General features: G+C 43.0%; 1 protein-coding gene across 3 annotated transcripts; it reads left to right on the top strand.

Annotated features, from left to right (window-relative positions):
- Positions 1-210: 210 nt before the first annotated feature.
- Positions 211-15,379, top strand: LOC130264435 (scaffold attachment factor B1-like). Of its 3 annotated transcripts, XM_056512611.1 has the most exons (21): positions 211-421; positions 1,336-1,423; positions 2,821-2,885; positions 2,972-3,250; positions 4,361-4,423; positions 5,295-5,322; positions 6,271-6,772; positions 7,205-7,251; positions 7,760-7,860; positions 8,542-8,691; positions 8,790-8,890; positions 9,340-9,476; positions 10,012-10,100; positions 10,584-10,720; positions 11,274-11,567; positions 12,017-12,154; positions 12,908-12,947; positions 13,677-13,786; positions 14,496-14,608; positions 14,817-14,883; positions 14,992-15,379. In XM_056512611.1, the coding sequence occupies exons 1-21, from the start codon at positions 227-229 to the stop codon at positions 15,116-15,118; spliced, it is 2,871 nt and encodes a 956-aa protein (XP_056368586.1). In that variant the 5' UTR covers positions 211-226; the 3' UTR covers positions 15,119-15,379. The 3 variants fall into 3 exon arrangements, 2 of the variants coding, with proteins under 2 accessions (XP_056368586.1, XP_056368587.1); XR_008842467.1 differs by lacking the exon at positions 14,496-14,608 and having other exon boundaries at positions 14,992-15,013; XM_056512612.1 differs by lacking the exons at positions 14,496-14,608; positions 14,992-15,379 and having other exon boundaries at positions 14,817-14,909.
- Positions 15,380-16,124: the final 745 nt, after the last annotated feature.

The raw sequence follows: 16,124 nt of genomic DNA, 5'->3' as shown, positions 1-16,124 counted from the left end.
ACTGGCCGCGTGACGTCGCCGCCGCTCCGGAGTTGGCGGCGCCGCGGCGCGCGCGACCTGGCCGGACCCCGGCGCGCATGCGCGCTGCGCTTCCCTCACTTTCCCGCCCCCTCTTTCTGCCCTGCGCCTCAGGGCTCCTCCATTTTGTGCTGCGGCTGCGGCTGCGGCGCTCTCGCCTTGGTTTTACCCCTCCTCTCCCCGCGCGCGCCCGTCCAAGCCACGGCTGATGGCGGAGAGTCACTCGGTGGCCGGGCTGGGGGAGTCTGCTTCCCTGGCTGGGCCTGGAGTCCCCGGTTCGGAGTCTGAAAGCCGACGGCGGCCGCTGAGCGAGCTGCGCGTGATAGACCTGCGGGCTGAGCTCAGGCACCGCAACTTGGACAGCGGCGGCAACAAGAGCGTCCTCATGGAGCGGCTGAGGAAGGTGAGAACGGGCGGACGCTGCGGCTGCCTCAGGGGTGGGTGCAGCGGCTGCGACCCCGGCCCGACGGGTCCTTCTGAGGAAAATGGCGCCAAAGAGCGCCGGGGCTGCGCCGGGCCCGGCGGGATCGGCGCGAGCGTTCGGTGCCCGGCGGGATCGGCGCGGGCGCTCGGTGCCCGGCGGGATCGGCGCGGGCGCTCGGTGCCCGGCGGGATCGGCGCGGGCGCTCGGTGCCCGGCGGGATCGGCGCGGGCGCTCGGTGCCCGGCGGGATCGGCGCGGGCGCTCGGTGCCCGGCGCGGCCGGGCCTGTACTGCGCTGTGCCAGGCTCGCCCTACGACCGCCGCTGTCACGGGGCGTCAGCGAGTCCCGCTCCGATTCCAGCACTCGGTGTCTGCCGTGGCACTCGGCCCGAGTATTTCTAGCTTCATGCACCACAGTCGTCTGCTGTTCCCTGAGCTCCTGGATTTACAGTTCTGTACGCTGTCTGTCAGGCTTTTTGCTGCGTGCTGATATTTTTCTGGCAGTCTCGCTGGTTCGCTGTGTCCTCACCACTACGTTTCGTGTGTTAATAGCATGTGGAACCCCTTCTCTGGGCTGCTGCTTGCTGTGTCCCACAGCCGAGGTTTTACTCTGTCATAACAACCCGTGTGTTTGTGCACTGTCACAAATGCTGTAGGATTGGCTTTTTTTGCTGACTGCTTTCCCAAAACCTTACACCAACACATTACTGCATTCTGTGTGCTTGTTGTGTTGGTCTGGTGGCTTTTCATTCGTGTATTCAAGTTGCTGATTCATGGTTTGGAATTTTTCAGCCTCTGGTGTCCAGCTCTTACACTCAACAAAAATGTACAAATAAAAATTTTTATGTCTGTTTTTATATTTTGGGTTTTTTTTCTTTTATTTTGCCCCTATTAGGCTATTGAAGAGGAAGGAGGGAATCCTGATGAAATTCCAGTGGTTTCAGAAAATATAATGAAGAAAACTCCAAAAAGAAGCAGCAAAGGTACAGGGCAGTTAGAGAGACTTTCCACCTTATCATCCTTGAGTTTTCAGTAAATGTAACCTTCATTATCTTTTTTTTTTTTTCTTAGTGGTACTCTTCCCCAATTTTGTGTTCAGGTTTCTAGGGATGGCTGATATAATATTAAACTTAGCAGTTGTTTATTCAGAGAATTTCATGTGATTTAACAAGGCAGGAAATGTTGAAGGGACTGTTGGTTTGTTCTCAGAGCTCCCTGAAATTTTTATTAAGAATTGCCAAGTAACACTGAAGCCCTGTCAGTGTGTTTAATGCGTTTTTATGTAGAAATGCAGAATTTCTAGCAAGTGCAAAATAAGGTCTGTAGCATCATAGCTAATAGCAGTTGCAATTTTCTTCCTAGAAGACAAGTTTTTAATCAATTTTTCAAGTCAGATAGGTTTTCAAAGCCTTATGCTTGGTTTTTGTAGTGGTGAGACAGTCTTACATAATCCTTATTTTAAGAAAATAACTTACTGTTTTTGTAAAATTAGTTAATTAGCACAATTTGATCTCATTTTGTAAGCAAATAGTGTTTCAAACTTTGCATTGGAGCTGAGCAAAATAACTAGATAGGGTATTTTCATTACTAGATTTGGTTTGCAGAAAATGTAAATTTGTGAGATGAAACTCAACTGTTTTGCCACCTAATTTGTTTGATTTTTTTTTTTGCCATCACATCTAATTTGGAGCGATGGTACGATTGCTTGCAGGCTGAAATGTAAAATCTTGACCAGATAGAGGGCAAATGTCACAACTCTGGGTGAAAGAGATCTTTTTAGTCCTATTCATTTTCATATCACCTGATGTCTTTTACAGAACTTTCAGTGTTGGGATGGAAATAGTTGAAATGTTCCTCTTGACTCTAAAACCCCTCTCAATTTTCAGTTGTAATGTGCTTGTAGTTTTTGAGGAAAATAAAATACATAAAAGATCAAACAGCTGCTCAGCTCTGAGTTGGAGGAATTGCTCTTTGGTGGTGGAGCTGGTGTAGTTTTCAGTAATGCCAGTTGGGATTTTCACATCCAGCTGGTGGACAGAGCACTGCAGCAAAACTCAAAGGTAGAGTGGGGTATTTTCATTATTTTGTGTTTTGGTTGGTTGTTTTTTTTTCTCTGCTAGTAAATGTCTGTAAAGAAATGAAAGCTTGAGGTAATAAATTGCTGCAATCTGAGCTGAGCCAAATGTTCTGGGGAGGTCACAGAGCTTGAGCTCCTGCCAGGTGTTGGACTGTGGCTTGTTTGTCACTTACTGGGGTAGTAACAAACAGTTGTGGGGGACAGGGAAAAAACTGAAGGGAATAGCAACTCTGGTGAGAAAGTAAAGCTTGAAGGGTACAGCTGTGATTCCTGCTTTCATTCTAATGATGGTGATGTTGTTAGGACGTAGGCCAGACGAGGAGGGAGTGGAAGACAACGGCCTGGAGGAGGATTCTGGAGATGGCCAGGTACAGGGGCTGCCTTTGGAGGGCACTGAGGGCAGGTGGCTCTCAAGTCACCCTGACTGTGACATGTGCTTTTTTTCTTTCCACAGGACGATATTGAAGCAAGTTTGGATAACTTGCAGGATATTGACATGATGGATATTAGTGTGTTAGATGAAGCTGAAATAGATAATGGCAATGCAGTAGATTGTGGAGATGATTACAGTGCTCATAATATTCTTGACTCGCTGTCTGATAGTAAAGAAAATGCTGATGCAGAAGTGAAAGAACTTCCAGATCAGCCTACAGAGTATGCTGTAGGTAACTTGGAGGCATCCCCACAATTTTCAGAAATTAAAGAAGAATCAAGAGAAATACCAATAGTGATGGTATGCATCTCTTATGACTATGTAATCAGGGTTTTCTTTTTAAAATTTATTTATTTATTTCTGAATTAAATAGCAAAATGGTGGCTGAAGAATACTTGGGGAAAATTTGGTACTGTATTGGTTCTTATGGTCTACATATTTATGGAAATACAAGTCTTAATTTTTAAAATACTTAAATGTTTATATGCATGTGATTGTATTAATTAATAGCAATTTACAGAACAGTTTTTTTGTAATCATGCTTTGAACTCCGCCTCACCTTATTAGTTATAATATACGTATTATTCCTACATCTTTATTTTAGGGAACATCTGAGGCATAGGAATAGTGTAACTTACTTTGTTCTCAACTGGGCAGCACCATTCAGGGAATTATATTCAAGGTTATTTTTCTCCTAAGATTGAGTCTTGCAGTTACTCAGTTGCTGAAAGTTTTTTTATGTTGGCCTTCTGTGTTCATCTGGCTGTTGACACTGGGCTAGAGAATAATCCCTTCCCTCAAAATCAGTGTTTTATCTTCTGGCATGTACGACAAAGCGTTTGAACAAAGATACTTCTGTCCCATCTAGCGGGTTAATATTGCTCTTTGCTGTGTGTCCACATTGGCTATGACGTTCTAAAGTTGCAGAAATAAGCTTGGCCCTCTGTCCCCAGGCATATCCCTGTGCTACATAAATGAAATGGAAACACTCAGAAAAAGGGGTTTTTTTTGAGTGAATAAATGTCTTGAGGCCAGGTCAGGTCCCATCATCTGCTTTTATCAGTGAAGAAAGACATTGTCAAGTCCTATAGGTTTTTTGGCTCTGTGTTGTTGTTGTAAATGGCAGGGATACAAATCAGAGAAATTTCACTGGAATTGCCATAATTAAAAGATTTTTGTGAGCTGACCATCATAGTTCAGAGATAATGAGAGAGCTTATTCAGTCAGTGGGGGTCAGGAAGAGTCCTGGGGTTCTCACTCAGTTGTTACCATTGTTGGTTGCTTTGGATGCTGGATGTGTTTGCAGGATAACAGCTGTCAGTGCAAATACAAATCCTCAGTTTCTCACTCAGGTTTCACTCACAGTATTCCTTTATAGATAACAAGATGTCTCCCATTTATTTTTTAAAGGTAGAGTTTGAAGATGTTGGGAACAGTTTAGATGCTTCTTCATCAGATTTAACCGTAATAAAGGTAAATGGTAGCCAGTTTTTCTTCTCAAACAAAAAAAAAGCATAAAATACACCATATAATACTGTATGTTAAAACTGTGTGTACAGTGGGTGCGTTCCTACCCTGCAAAGAAAATGAGCTAATGTCTTTTAATTTACTCATAAAGACAAAAAATTATTTGTCTATCAGGTCATATATACATATATATATTTTTTTATATATATGTGTTTATGTGTGTATCTGCACATATATATATATTTTTTTTTAATTTTTTTTATTTTGATGTTTGTGTCATACTGAGTTTGGTAGTAAATTGGATTCCTTTTATCTGATGTAAATACCAGCTCAGTGCCTTACCGTGTGTTTAACTTCCATTAAAAATGTACATCTCCCATGGTGAGAAGGAAGCTGGAGCTGTCTGTTCCTGAAATGCTGGCCTTGTTTCCAGACCACACCTGGTAGGTTAAGAGCACCAGCTCCAGGTGAAGCTGGTGTTTCTGTTGATGCTGTTTTCAGAAAGGAGATTTCAAAAAACACAACGTAGAGAAGAGTAACTTGAAGATAAGCTTTCCTCTGTTCTACTTCCATTTATTGATTTATTTATCTCTGTGACTATTTCCGTATGTTTAACAGGTGGCTGAATTTGAGAGGTGTTAAAGTTCTCACAGACTTCATAAAACTTGAGTATGTTAAAAACTCGTCTTAAACCTTCTTATTTTGAAATTTGAAATTTGTTTGAAGTTCAATGTTTTCAAAGCTGAAATAGGCTAAATTATAGTAATGCTTTCACTAAATACTCTCCTCTAATGGGTGTTTAAGAGATGCTATTCTGAATGACATCTTGCTTATGAAATAATGATATTTCTCCTTTCTAAAATCTTTTTCACTACAGGAACTTGAAGAGTTACCTTTGGAGCCAGGTACTGTTTGTTTTTGTTTGGTTACTTTGATTTTTTTTTAATGAAAAAAAAATCCTGGGCATTTAAACAGTTTCATTCTTCATTTAGGCTTTTTGCGTCCCTGTTTGGTTTTTTTGGTTCTTTCTTTTAATGCATTACTGTAGTATACGTTATTATGGTGGAAAATCCAGGTCATACAGGGTCATAGAGATTGGAAACCCAGTCATATCACCAGATCTGTGAATAACCACGCTTGGAAAACGTGTTTAATGCCATGAAATGGTTCCTTAGAACTGTTACTGCAGAGTGGAGTTATGGAATGAGCCTTAAAGATGTCAAGGTTCTGAAAACAGATCTTGTGATATCACACTGTACAGTGGTTCTGTGAGTAAATATAAATACAGGAGTGTAGGCAGTGCAAAGCTGTGGTGCAGAACAGGAATTAAAGAGTGACTGGACTTCAGAAGAAGGAGCACGCTGCCATTGCAGGAATTTGCTACAGATCCCACTCGCTTTCTGGACTGCATGGACACTCAGAACTATCAGAAGATGCCCAGTTCTCATGTTGGACTGTCTCTGCTAAAAGAACTTCACAGAAATTTGGAAAATTGAACTCTCAATGCCTTGATACGTTCAGTTAAGCATCTCGGACTCTGGAAGCTAACTAGAGAAGAAACAGAGCTGAACAAATGATTTGCTGAAGAATATGAAGGCTGAGCCCGAAGTTTTTTGTAAAATCTGTGGGGGCATTTTTCTTGCCTGTTGAGGTGCTAGGGCTGATTTGGCAGGGTGTGAGAGAGCAGGTAGCGTGGTAGGTGTAACACTGTGTACACTAGGGTTTTCCAATCTCTGTGTAGCTTAGCAGTTCTCTTGGTGTTAGTGTGGCAGCCATGCCAGTTCCACATTTGTGATTGCTGTATTTCCCTGGTGATTAAATCTTGTGCCATTCTATTCCTGTTAAATCCGTAGAAAATGAGAAAATACTCGACATTTTGGGGGAAACTTGTAAATCTGAGCTACTTAACGAAGAACCCGCGGAAGCGGAGCGGCCGCGTGCGCAGGAAGCCAGTAACGCGGGGCCAGGCAAGAGGCTGGCTGAGGAAGAGGACGCTCTCGCTGCCGCTCAGCTGGAGGAAGATGCTTTAGCTTTGGACAGCAAATCGGCCCAAGCTTTGGCAAGGAAGGAAGCAAAGCGTTTAGTGGTAGCAAAAGGGGAGACAAGTGAACAGAGCCCCGAGGAAGAGGCCCCGGACTCTGAAGGTGTAGTGGTAGAGACCCTAAGCGATCAGAGTAGCAAACGCTCCCAAGGCCTGGAAGCCTCTAGTGGGGAGACAGCGGAGAAAGGCGCAGGTGCCGAAGCCAGAGATAGCAAAGAAGATGGCAAGAGAGCAGAAGACAAAGCTAATTCTGAGGAATCTTCCCCTGCCACTAAAGAGTCCTCAGCCAGTGAGGGCGGTGATCAGAAAAAGAGGTTTGTTTTTTCTCCGTTCTAGACCAGATGCTATCTTTTATCATTGGTCCTTAAGTGATGCGAATAAGCTGTTTCCTTCAATTGGCCTCCGAGACTGATGAAATTGTAGCCTATTCCTAAAGGTCTCTTTTATTTCTCCATGTGTAGATTTTTTTTCTTTTGTTTTTAAAAACAATGGGTTTGATTTCTTTTCCTTCCTCAACCTTCAAAGGTTGTTTTCCCCAAATTACTCTTATTTCTGTCATCTGCAAAACAGAATTGTCCGTTTAGGGGTACAAATCCCTATTTCCTGTCACTCTTCTCGAAATTTGCCAATAATAGTGTTTATATTGGAACTAATTTACTGGTAGGTATCCAATTTTAGTTGTACTGTCTAGAATTAATGTTCTTTTTGCATATGATCTCTTGAATAATGTGATGTTTTATCTTTAGCCTTGTTGAAGACAAAGATACAAAGGCAGTCGCAAAAGATGAGAAAGGTAGGTTTATGTTTGGGCTTTTTTGGGGTTTTTTTATGTACAAAGGACCTGGAGTAGAAAAGAGGACTGTTAATTCAGTTACTCCTCAATGCAGTTATACCACATCCCTTCAAAATGAATCTTTACTATCAGTTCCTTGTAACTTCTGTAACATTATTAACAAACAGTTATGGTGTGTTTTAAATAATTATTTTATGTGAGTTAACATTTGATACTTTGTAGGTCTCCTAAAAGTGGTTCAAGTACAGGACGAAAATCTGTAGCTACAAACTTAATAAGTGTGTTTAAATGCACATGAACAAAGGATTTCAGAAGTTCATTTTTGCAGGCTGCAGTTTGTAGCCAGCAAATTGATTTTAAGAATGAATGGAAGATGTAGAATTAACATTGCAGCGGAAGAGTTTTATGAAGGAAAAATGTGGGGGGGTTTAGAACTCTTAATTTTGCACTTCTGCATTTGTGTTTTATGTGGTCTTTTATGTTTGGCTTTTTATTTTTTGTACCCCAGGCCGTGTGGGGAGTAGTTCTGGCAGAAATTTGTGGGTTAGTGGACTTTCCTCCTCTACCAGAGCTACAGACTTGAAAAATCTTTTCAGCAAGTATGGAAAGGTACGTAGTGGGTATGTAAATTAACAAACCATTCTGTCAGTTGAAAAGGCTGACCTTAAATGTAGCTCTTATTTTCTCTAATGAGTAACTGGGCAGGCTGAATTCTTAAGTTTATCATGTAGTAGTGTAATTGTGTCTTAAGTATCCAGCAATGCTGTTTTGAACTGTTCCATTTCAAGGGGTATTTCTGGAGGAATCCAGTCTTTGAGGGCAGGCTTCCTCTTGTTTTACAGTGCCTGCTTGGGTACAAGAGCAGAAGTTGTGAAAGGGATCTCTCTCTGTGATCTCCCCTTCTGCAAATACTTTTCTGAATGTAATAATAAAAGTTTATGTCACTAAGTGCCGCTGCCTATCAGAGATTGTCATCTGTGGGTTCAGATGTCCTCTAGAGAAAGAGAAAGTGGTAGTCATTTTGTTTGTTCAATTATATTTAGATTTTTCCAATCCCACTTTCCCTTCTCTATATATATTTGCCTTAAGCTCCTGACCTACTCATCAATTTGAAGATGAATTTTCTGAATTGCATTATTGAAGATGTCCCTGCCTGTGACAGAGAATTGATTGAACAAAATGGCTTTTAAAAGTCCTTTCTCATCCAAACTATTCTAAGAAACAGTGATTAAGTTAGAATTTATTTAGTGACAGCCCTGCAAACATGGACTATTTTGTTTTTTCCCAAAGGTGGTTGGTGCAAAAGTGGTGACAAACGCTCGCAGTCCCGGTGCTCGCTGCTATGGCTTTGTGACAATGTCAACATCTGAGGAGGCCACCAAGTGTATTAATCACCTCCACAGAACAGAGCTGCATGGTAAAATGATTTCTGTGGAAAAGGTAAGGGACAGCTATTTCATGGAAGTGTGATGAAAAGAAAAGCATGCCATTTTAATCTCTGTCTCTGACTGTGTAATTATTTCTGGCTGAATTTCTAGGCCAAAAATGAACCAGCAGGAAAAAAGCCTTCGGACAAAAAGGAAGGTGAAACAAGGAAGGAAAAAGACAGGCACCATTCTGCAGAATCCAAATCTGAGAAGTAAAGTGTTGTTTTCTGTTTTTTTATACTGAAAGACCACTCATTTCAAATACGGCCAGTTGATCAAATTGAACAGTAATGGGAATAAATCTTGATTTAATATTTCATCTTGTAGTTGAAATAGGAATAATGCTTGGAAAGCTGATGTTTTACAGTGGTAAAAGCATCTTAACTGGATCTCTGTTCAGAAATACAAAGCTCTTTAGTGTTAGTATAAAAACTCGATAGCTATATCAGGAGATACTAAATCAAATTATTAGTAGATAAACCATTATTTTACCAGTTGTTTATGCTCTTATCTGACTTTGTCTCGGACTTTTCTAACTGACAAATATTTCTAGGATTTAGTCTTTCTGGTAGACTGTGGTTAGTGGGTAATACTTCCAACATTGGTTTTTCAAGTTGTTTGTTACTTTTCAAAGAGGCATTTTGCTTTCTTGCTTTTGTAGGTCTGTTGGTGTTAAGAAGGAGGAGAAGATCGACAAAAAAGATGATGCCAAGAAATCAGAAAAAGATGAAAAAGAAGGGAAAGAAAAGGATGAACAAAAGACTGGATCTTCTGATAGATCCAGGGCAAGCAAATCAGGTGATGCTGGCTGTCTTTCAGAAATGTATTCAAGGATGCTTGTATATTATTAGATGGGATTGATAATTCAGTAAAAAGAAGCTTACTTAGTAAAACTCACACAAACATCAGAAAACACCTTGAAAATTTTGACTTCAGTTTCTAATAACTTAACAGAAGAGTTTCCATATTTTTTATGGGACTGTCACTGGGTTTAGACCTAACACTGTGTGTGGTTCTGTGTCCTTTTTCTAGGCTTTTTTTTTTTTAACTGTGGCAAAGGATGTATTTTGTGGACAGGAGAATTAAATTTGTGTTCTTACAGCTGTCATCCCTGCCAGAAAGTACTGCTGTAATTTTGTGATAAATTTACTGCCCTCATCCTCAAGTTGGCCAAATCTTGGCAAGCTATTTAAATAATAAATAAGTTCCATATGTTATTAAAAACCTCATTAAAATAGCTTTTTCCTATTTAGTATCTTCACAGTTTTGAATCTTGCAAGAACTGTTGAGTGCCTTTTGTACCATTTATTTTTGGCTCTGTTTTGTTTTCTAGCAAGTCGAGGAACCGAAAGGACAGTGGTAATGGATAAATCCAAAGGAGAGCCAGTTATTAGTGTGAAAACCTCTGCATCAAAAGAGAGGGTAAGGCCAACTTCCAGAGAAGCTTTTGTGTAAAAACAGGTGTCAAAAAGATTTATGTGCTCAGAGATGAAGGTATTGGTATAATTATCCTTTTATCAGTTTCTGGAAAGCATCAGGGTGTTAATGATGTGGCAGAGGGGAAATGCTTCTGTTTCACCTTTTTTATAATTTTCCACTGCTGACCTAGTGGAAAAAGTCGAGTTGCAATATGAAAATGGTGTTAGGGTGATATGTTTCCCTGAGCTTGGAATGTTACTGGTGTGTGTTGTTTGAAATCAGTGTAAGTGAGGTTGTGTTCCCCTAGTATTTATTTGTAATGCTTAGAAGTTCTGGTCAAATGTGGGGTACTTTTCCCTGGAATTCCACTGTTGTTTTCCTCTGGGGAAGGTGTGGTAGCCTGTTGACATAGTGTAGGTATTTGCCTAGGAGTTTTAGCTTGAAATGCACTGTGTTCAGCTCATGCATTGTTCTGATTCTTCTCAGAGCACAAAGAGCCAGGACCGCAAATCAGAGAGCAAAGAGAAGCAGGACATTTTATCATTCGATAAAATCAAGGAGCAGCGGGAACGGGAGCGGCAGAGGCAGAGGGAGAGAGAAATCAGGGAAACGGAGAGGCGCCGGTGAGTCCAGTTCCCTCAGAACTTTAAATGGCTGTTTTTACTCCCTTACCTCTTCTGTGTTTTGAACAGGCTGCAAAGCAGTGCTGTGCTGAGCCTCCAACTGTGATATCTCAGATTGATTTCATACTGATTACTGCTTGAATAGACACAATGCCAAGTGATGGAGGCTTTTACTGCTGAAATCAGTGTTCTCGTGGGACTTCAGGCTTTGTGTTCCACTTGACTGGATTTTAATTTTCTTGATTTTTTTCCCCAGAAATTTGTAAATACTTTTTGTATGCCAGATTTTTGTCTTAGGATGTGCTGTGTTCTCTGAAAGCTTTTTCAGACCTGACTTAAGAGTAGATACTGTGTTACTTACGCAGAATTCTTATCTTTTGCTCTGTCATTTATATAGAGCTTTTTGTTTACACCTAAGCTGTTAATTGAGAAGAAGGGAAAGAACATAGAAACTTTTTTATAGAAAGGCAAAGCCAAACAAAAAACCCCACTCAAAACAGAAATAGTAAGTTTTGGAGTCTCAGTTAAAAACCAAGTGTCTTTTTGAAATTAGCGAGAGAGAGAGGCGGGACCGGGAGCAGCGCCTTGCAGCCATCCACGAGCGGGATGAGAGACAGAGGCTGCAGAGGGAGCGGGAGCGGCTGGAGTTCCAACGGCAGCGCCTGGACAGAGAGCGCTTGGAGAGGGAGAGGCTGGAGAGGGAGAGGATGCACATAGAGCAGGAGAGGAGACGGGAACAGGAGAGAATCCAGAGGGAGAGGGAGGAGCTGCGGCGCCAGCAGGAGCAGCTGCGCTACGAGCAGGAGCGGAGATCTGCCATGAGGAGGCCTTATGATCCTGACAGCAGGTGAGCAGCAGGTGGGGCTCCAAAGCCCTCAGCACATCCCCTTTGGGAGCCTGTGGAAATGGGGAGCACGCTGGGTCAGGCAGTCCTGGGAACTCATGGCTGAAAAACTCTTCACGTGCTGGTTTTAACACTAATGGCAGTTTGAAGAAGAGCAAATGCTGTGCTTGTACATTTGTAAGCACTGTTCTGATCTACTTCTATTTCCCAAAGAGGGATGACCAAGAGTAGCTGTGTGTCTCAACTCTCGGTGGTGGTGGGAAAGATACTCATTCTCTTCTCACATCAGCACATGCTGAAATTAAGCTGGTTTTGGTATACCAAATTCTCTGAAACCAAAATGCAACTCCTGCTCAACACACATAGATTTTTAATTATTGGTTTGAGGGAGGTTTGGGAGGGCAGGAGGGGAAGGTGGTTCTGGGATGGCAGCTGACGTGAGCCCTGCGCAGGCGGGATGATCCCTACTGGCCCGAGGCGAAGCGGCTGGCGCTGGACGAGCGCTACCACTCGGACTTCGGGCGCCAGGATCGCTTCCACGACTTCGACCACAGGGAGCGCGGCCGCTACCAGGATCACTGCTTGGACAGGTGGGCCAGCCACTGCTGCTCTTCTTCCTGTGCCCTCAGGGAGATTTGGGGTCTTTGTGTGGCTTGAGTGGTGTCAGCAGAGTAAGAGAAATCACTCTTGTGCCTTTCTCATGTCTGATTTCACACCTGCTTGCAACCTTTGTTTCCATGGGTTAGGGATGTACCAGAAAGAGGCTACATAAAGATTATAAGCCAAGTTATGTGGTTTGCCATGATGCTGATGGAGATAGAACAGCTTCTATCAAGATGTATGGAAGCCTGCTTTGTGAACCCCTAAGATTTAGCCATTTCCTTTTGCTTTAGAACCTTCCCTATTTTCATCCTTGCAGCCTGGCTAATGCAGGTCTTTAGTGCCACAGTTTAGAAAAATATTTTCTTCTTGGTGTCTTTAAGACTTCTGGCTGCTCTCAAAGGATCTCTGGTGAAAACTGTACTGTATGTTTTTGCTTGTAATATGTTTTTGCTTGTAACTCATTTCTGACACTGGTAGGTTCACTCAGTATTCTCCCTTGGTATCACTGAGTACCTGGCCATCCTCAGTGGTGCCTTTTTTACTCCTGTTAAAGTGATAGGTGTTACTCTGATCTCTTTTCACACAATGAGACAGGAACTCTTTTGAGTTATCTTGTCACTAAACATCAGCATCCAGATTTACAGCCTAATGGAGATTAACTTTCCATGTGTTATTTCATGCAGACACTGGGATGACAATTACTGTGTTGATTCAACTGAAACTTTTATTTTTTCTTCCAGGAGAGACTGTAGCAGGGGAATTCCAGAGCGAGACGGGCAGGTGCGTTACAACCAAGTTACTGCTTTAGTTAAAAACCAAAACAAGCTGACCCAAAAGCAGAAAGGACACAGTGTGCACACAGCACAAACACAATCATTTCAGCTGAGATGTTTAAGCAGAACTAATTTTGTGTGCTAATGAACATAAAGTCAGCATTAGGTTACCTGCTTGCTGGGGTGGTAGCCTCAGATCCAGGCAAGGGGAACCTCTCAGTGCTGGGAGCATCTTTTCAGGCTGGTATGTGGCAGTAAAAGCTTTTTGTTTGACCATATTAGGTGTTAAGAGAGAGCTGCTGTACTTCTCTGGCAGGGGATGCCTTCTTTCACATTTATTTAATTAAAACAACAGGTGCCATAATGAAACAAGACTGTAAAAGGACATATGTGCAAATCAATGCCACAATGGGATTCAAAACCTTTCACTTCTGAAGAGATGTAGGAAGTAGGCAGATATTTTATGTAAAAATTAAAAATCTGAAGCCAAGAATGTAAGCCTTAAAAAACCTTTCCAAACAAAAAAGATCTTTCGCACCAGTGAACAGTCTGGAATCAATGTCAATAAACAAAACAAATGCCTAGAGTGAACCATGCCCAACAATGCAACCTGTAAAAAATGAGACAGCTACAGTTTTTTCTGACAGCTCGTAACACCCAAAAAGCCAGGTTTTGGCACTCCTAGGAGAGAACTTGTGTCGGTTTTTGGCACAGCTGTGTCCTGTTTGCCTTGCAGCACTACCCAGACGAGCGGCACGGGGGCCCCGAGCGGCACTCGCGCGACTGGGGCGGCTACGGCTCCGACAGGAGGATGAGTGAGGGCAGAGGGATCCCCCCACAAACCCGGTTAGTGCCTGGCACATCAGGGAACTCACTGGGGGCTCCTCACATCTCCTCAGTGAACCTTTGGAGAGTGACAGCAGAAGCAGCTTGACAAGTGTGAATCCTCTCTCCAGATCTTTGAGCATCTGGAGGAGCAGGGAGTTGCTGCGTGCCTCGGGAGAGTGAAGCTCTGTAGTGAGTAAAGAGCTGCTCAGTTAGCTCAGCTCCTGACTGTGGTTCTGTAAATAACTTCCATTTCTACAGATGAGATTTACAGATGTCCCAGTAAGGCCTGCACAAGTCTCATTCGTGGCCAGTGGTCAGATTTTAAAGGAAGTTGAGTGAGAAGTCTCTGCAGTGGTGGGGGTAGAGGACTTGGACTCACCTGGAATCATAGTGGTTTCTCTTGAAATCAGTTAATCAAGCTGGGCATATTCCAGCTGCATAATTCTCAGCCAGAGAAGTGGGATCCATGCCCGAGTATTTCAGTCCATTGCAATATCCATGATGTCTCTGGATCAAAAAAGACAAGTTTTGTTGTGTGAAGGATGCTGTTCAGCAAGTGTCTCATTGTTTCTCTTTGACCAGTTCTGATTGCAGTGATTGGGTGGCTACAGCTGCAGCTTGATTAACCATTTAACACACTTTGGCATGGGGTATGGTGTTTGGCTTTACCCTGTGCTGCTCAGTGGGTAGGGGACATACCTAGAAGTTGTTCTTTTATTTTTTTAAGAGATGGACGTGACTGGGGAGATCATGGTCGAAAGTTAGAGGGGCATCAAGATCGTACATGGCAGGGAAATGTGGATGGAGGAGTGATGGGACGGGATCATGAGAGATGGCAAGGTACACTTGCTGCTTACCAGTGTGATTGTGGTTTTCTTTCTGTCAATTACTGCTGCTGAACCTTCTAGTGGTAGTTAAATTACTCAGAAAGCAAATGAAATTCTGGGAACAAGGTGACACTTTTATTAGGGAAACACAAAAACCTGTATTTTTCTTCTTCTTTTTTTTTTTTTTTTTTTGTCTCCTCTTTTTTCTCTTTCTGAATTAGGTGGTGATAGAAGCATGCCTGGTCAGTCAGGACCAGGCCACGGGATGACTCGAGGAGGGACATCAGGGTAAGAAACTGTCAGAGCATTCTAATAATAGCTTGATCCGTTAAACAAATGAAAGCAGCCCCTTGCAGGGTGTGCCTGCGGGCGTGTCCAACTGTGGCGTTGTTGCAGGCGCGGCGGGTTCGGCGCGGCCGGGGGCCCGGGCGCGGCTCTGCAGGGCTCGGCGCTGCCCGCGGCCTTTGCTGCCCCCAGCAGGACAAACCGGCTGAGCGAGCCGCGCTTCAGCCGCCGCTACTGAGGCTCCTGAGCACGGCAGTGAGTGTTCTTAGTGCCACCCGACAGTGCTTGGGAGTTTTATTAACCAGGGTCACCTTCTGTTGTGATGCTGCTGCACTGTAGCCAAATACACTGTCAACTTGGTTTGAGGTTTGTTCGTTTTGGTTTTGGGTTGTTTTTGTTTGTTTGTAATGAACATGGTGTTGGTCAAACATCACTTTTGAGTTTCTGTAAGTGAAACATTCCATTTTTCAGAAATAATAAAATCGGTTTATGGCTACTATTTTCTTGTTTCTGGAGTCTTTGGTAACCTCATGGGAGGTTTAAAAGTCATTAAAGAGACAATGTGCTTTTAGCACTGTGAGATTTGAAGAGCTCTGATAGATCTGTGACAGGAGGGGCCTGGCAGACTCTGCCTGTCTTTAATTATTTCCTTTGTGCCATCAAGTTTCTACATTTCCCTTTTAGTTTTGTCATTACAGGAGTAGAAGGAGGAGGAAGAAGGAGAGCTGGGAGAAAGGGGGAAGGATAGAAGAGGAAGAAGGAAGGAGGCCTGAAAAGTAGGAACTAGTTCAGTCTAAGGGTCAGTGCTCACCTTGTTCACCTCCCTCTGATGCTGATAACCTGCTCTGCTCATTGTTTTGCATCTTCAGCATAAAAAACCTAAAAGCCAAACAATAAAATACTCCCAGGGTCAGAAGTCACAGCACCACAAACACCTGAGGGCCACAGGTGGGGCAGGAAGTGCAGAGAGGGGATGCTGAGGGGAAGGAGGATGCAGGAGAGACCAAGAACAGGTCCCTGGGGCTGTGCTCACAGGTTTGGGTGATGTCACAGTGGTGGAGCCCTTCAGGCACAAATTTTAATTCCTCTTCTCTATGGCCCATCTTTCTTGCTTCCATCCACCTCTGGCTTCCTGTCCCTATGTTTTAATTCCACCCTTTAAAACTTCTTATTCTTGCACATACTGAAAAATAATATTAATTTATATAATAACTGAGAGTTATTCCCAAATGACCCTCTTCATC

The sequence above is a fragment of the Oenanthe melanoleuca genome, chromosome 28, assembly GCF_029582105.1.
Source record: "Oenanthe melanoleuca isolate GR-GAL-2019-014 chromosome 28, OMel1.0, whole genome shotgun sequence".
In the NCBI taxonomy this organism is placed as follows: Eukaryota; Metazoa; Chordata; class Aves; order Passeriformes; family Muscicapidae; genus Oenanthe; species Oenanthe melanoleuca.
Note: the sequence above shows the minus strand (reverse complement) of the source record. Positions and strands in the feature narration are given on the sequence as shown.